This window comes from Hyaena hyaena, unplaced genomic scaffold, assembly GCF_003009895.1.
Source record: "Hyaena hyaena isolate Hyena2069 unplaced genomic scaffold, ASM300989v1 scaffold_235, whole genome shotgun sequence".
Classification (NCBI taxonomy): Eukaryota; Metazoa; Chordata; class Mammalia; order Carnivora; family Hyaenidae; genus Hyaena; species Hyaena hyaena.
In genome coordinates, this window is record NW_024080867.1 from 1,506,893 (window position 1) to 1,510,650 (window position 3,758).

General features: G+C 68.5%; 2 protein-coding genes across 2 annotated transcripts in view; both read left to right on the forward strand.

Annotated features, from left to right (window-relative positions):
• Positions 1-259: 259 nt before the first annotated feature.
• Positions 260-1,490, forward strand: NAT14 (N-acetyltransferase 14 (putative)). The gene has a single exon (XM_039244091.1). It carries the CDS (start codon positions 260-262, stop codon positions 929-931), a length of 672 nt encoding a protein of 223 aa, XP_039100022.1. The 3' UTR covers positions 932-1,490.
• A 903-nt stretch (positions 1,491-2,393) lies between these two features.
• SSC5D (scavenger receptor cysteine rich family member with 5 domains) overlaps positions 2,394-3,758 on the forward strand; it is a 23,401-nt gene continuing 22,036 nt past the window's right edge. The window contains exons 1-3 of the mRNA XM_039244092.1: positions 2,394-2,506; positions 3,042-3,068; positions 3,378-3,686. Of these exons, the coding sequence (XP_039100023.1) occupies positions 2,482-2,506; positions 3,042-3,068; positions 3,378-3,686 (361 nt within the window). The 5' untranslated portion in view covers positions 2,394-2,481. The remainder of the gene's footprint in view (positions 2,507-3,041; positions 3,069-3,377; positions 3,687-3,758) is intronic.

Genomic DNA, 3,758 nt, shown 5'->3' on the forward strand with positions numbered 1-3,758 from the left:
CCCCCCCCCCCCCCCCCCCCCCCCCGCACTCTAGAGAGCAGAGCCCTGGGGCCGCCGCCTCGGACCGCATCTCTCCCCTCCCAGCTCCTGCCGGCCAGAGCTGGCGCCTGCTCGGATCGGGGCGTCCTCTGTCCTATTCAGGCCTCAGTCCTCCCTGGAGCCTCGCACCTGCAGCCCCCCTGAACTGGGTGCCCCCGCAGCTCCCGATGCACTCATTCGTCCAGGGGCCTGGAGGAGATGTGGTCCCGTCCCCTGCCTGATGCTTGGACGCAGGGCGCCTGCCCATCTGGGAGCCCGTCCGGGCACTGTCCGTTCCCTCTCTTCTTCCCGGGTTTCTCTCGCCACCGGGGCCCCCTCCTCTGACTGCTCCTTCTGCCCACAGGCTGGAGTGAAGGACACAGAGAACCGTGTGGCCCTGCATGCCCTGACGCGGCCGCCAGCCCTGCTCCTCCTGGCTGCGGCCAGCAGCGGCCTGCGCTTCGTGCTGGCTTCCTTCGCCCTGGCCCTTCTGCTGCCCGTGTTCCTGGCCGTGGCAGCCATGAAGCTGGGCCTGCGGGCCCGATGGGGCTCACTGCCCCCACCGGGAGGCCTGGGGGGCCCCTGGGTGGCAGTGCGCAGCTCGGGTGACGTGTGTGGGGTGCTGGCCCTTGCCCCAGGCTCCGGTGCTGGGGACGGGGCCCGGGTCACCCGCCTCTCCGTCTCCCGCTGGCACCGCCGCCGAGGTGTGGGCAGGCGGCTGCTGGCCTTTGCTGAATCCCGGGCTCGGGCCTGGGCGGGAGGCATGGGGGAGCCCCGGGCCCGGCTCGTGGTCCCAGTGGCTGTGGCAGCTTGGGGCGTGGCGGGGATGCTGGAGGGGTGCGGCTACCAGGCTGAGGGCAGCTGGGGCTGCATGGGCTACACGCTCGTAAGAGAGTTCAGCAAGGACCTGTGACTGGACCCGGCCGGGAGGGAGAGCCCGTAGCGAGCACTTACTGTGTGCAGGTCCTCCCTCTGTGAACCCCCAGCCCTCCGGGGGCCCACAAACAGGCCTGCAGAGGGCGAGCGGCCCCACTGCAGGCTGGTGTCTGTCTGTAGCGCGTGAACCTCTCAGAGAGGTCAGCCTGTCCGGGGTTCGTGTGCGGTCTTGCCCGCAGAGGCCGCACCATTTGTGGTGCGGGCCTGGCAGAGACGTGCGGGGAAGAGGGGGCCTGACGAGTGTGGCTACCTCTGTGGGCTAAGACTTGGGGCGGGGGCACCCCAAATGGGGGACACGGCCCTCCTGGGAACGGGGTGGAGTGCAATGACTGGAGGGGATGAACAGAGCCTCTGCAGGGGAGGGTCATGGCTCAGAGAGGCCCTGGCGAGGACGGGGTGGGTGCAGGGTGGGCGCGGGGTGGGCCCAGGGCAGCCCAGGGTAGGCCCCTCCCGGGAAGGTGAGCTGAGAGGAGCGGCCAGACCCATCTGGTTTTTTACACCCGATTGTTAATAAAGCCTGGTCTCGCTCTCTCTGATGCCTTTTCCAGTCCGTCTCTGCACACCACTCCCCTCCTTCTGTCTGGCTTCTCCTTTTCCCTGAGTTGACATTAATTGTTGCTGGGGGTGCTGGACGGGGAGAAGGGGCGGCGATGAGCTCACGGCAGCCCCACTCCCTGCCAGCCTCTGACTCACGCTCCCCATTACCGAATTTTTTCCGCCTCACAGCTGCCTGGTGCAGGGAGAGTGGGGGTGGGGGGAGCAAGTGAGGGTGTGTGCGGTGTCCCCCTCCCTCAGCCAAGACTGGACCCCTCGCCCTTCTGCCTCCCTGCCCCCTCCGCTCCCTGGAGTTCAACCACAGCTCTCACAGATGGGGGACCGAAGGGTTTGCATTCAGCCCCCCACCCCCACCCACAGGGGGAACAGACGGGTTTCTCAATCTCTTTTCCAATCAGGAAGTCCTTCCTGGTGTCTGGCTGCAAGCCTTCTTGCTGCTGAACCGTGAGCCCCAGATGTGCCGAGTCCCCGAACCCAGCTGCTAGTTTGAATCCATTCTCAATCCGCTCCACCCTGGTCTCCCCATGCTCCCTGGCTGGACGGGAGAGGAGGCAGATGGGTGGGTGCCGGTGTGTGACCCCGGCTGGTCCCTTTCCTGAGCATCTCTACGCACAGCAGGGCGCCTGGCCTGGAGTCTCTGGCTCCCTGTGGGAGTTTGAAGTTGGACACCCCCCGGCCCCCCCCCCCCCCCCCCCCGCCACCCCCCTCCTCGCCAGGCCTCAGCTGCCGGCCAGGCCAGCCCCCTCCCTTCCCCCCTCCTGTCCCCTGCTGCCGCTCGGCAGGCAGCCTCTCTCTTCCTTCTGGCAAAGCGTCCAGCCCCTGCCTGCTCCTCCCCGGTCCAGGGCGCCTCTGGCAGGCGCTTCCCTCCCTCCCTCCCTCCCTCTCTCCTTCCCTCCCTTCGGTGGCCGCAGCCTCCTCCCCTCTCCGGCTTGCGTCCCCTTTCACCCCGTCCCTGCCCTGGACTCTGCAAACATGAGGGTCTTGGCCTGCCTTATCGGTGAGTGACCCCTTCTCCTTGGGGACTTGGGGACCTCTGACCCCTGAGCTCATCCACTTGAATGACCCAGACTTCCAGGACCCTGTCCCTGGTGCTTGGGATAAGGGACATCTGGTCCTCCTTGCCTGATCCCCCAAGGGACCCGGCTTTTTGCACATCCACTCCTACCCTCTTAGGACCCCAGGGACCTACCCTCCTCCGCCACCGGCCCTGACCCTGGGGGGAGGGGTCACCCACCATTTGACCTTAGCCAGGCCCCTGCGGGGAGCACAAAGCCTGGCTCCCAGCCCTGACCTGAGGCATGTGGGGCCCCGCCCGTCTCAGGGACCTGAGTCTTAACCAGCCCTTTACCCAGAGTCCTGCCTCCCAGTAGTGGGGTTTCTGGTTCAGAGGTGTGCACACTGTGTGTGTGTGTGTGTGTGTGCGCGCACGCACGCGTGTGTTGGGGTATTGAAGACAAGGGGTCTGCACTGGAGAAAGCACCCCCTGTGGGCCTGCCCTCACTCTACCCTACCCCCTCCACCCCCCCTTCCAGCAGCTCTAATGGGGATCCAAGCTGTTGGTAAGTGGCCCTGAGCACGTCTGCCTGACCTTGCACAGTTCCAACCCACCCCTGCCCAGCCTCACCCTCCACGGGGAACCTGGCTGCCCTGCGTGCGCCCGTGACCTGGGGCACTTCTTCTCCCCTCCCACCCAGAGCCGCCGCTGGCCAGCCTCCAACTTCCTGTGGGGGCCGCTGCTCTCCTGGGAACCCCGGAGCTGGGAGGCTGGCCTCCCACCGCACCCTGCAGGACACATGGCCCCCACCCCCGCCTTTCCTGGGCCCCGGCGCCGCCCCCCGACTGTCACAGCCTTTCCTCTGTCCCCCCAGAGCGGCTGCGCCTGGCCGACGGCCCCCACGGGTGCGCCGGCCGCCTGGAGGTGTGGCACGGCGGGCGCTGGGGGACCGTGTGCGACGACGGCTGGGACCTGCGGGACGCCGCCGTGGCCTGCCGCGAGCTGGGCTGCGGGGGCGCGCTGGCCGCCCCCGGAGGCGCCTTCTTCGGGGAGGGCGCGGGCCCCGTGTGGCTGAGCGAGCTGGCCTGCCGGGGCCGCGAGGGCCAGCTGGGGCTCTGCCCCCACCGCGGCTGGAAGGCGCACATCTGCTCCCACGAGGAGGACGCGGGCGTGGTCTGCGCAGGTGAGGGGCCTCGGCCCGCCCTCGGGGGCGCTCCCGCAGCCGCTCCCAGGCCCTGACGCCCCCTCCTGCTCC

What these genes read in the sequence shown, in the direction of transcription:
- NAT14 (XM_039244091.1), top strand. Translation starts at nt 260, where the DNA reads ATGCTTGGACGCAGGGCGCCTGCCCATCTGGGAGCCCGTCCGGGCACT.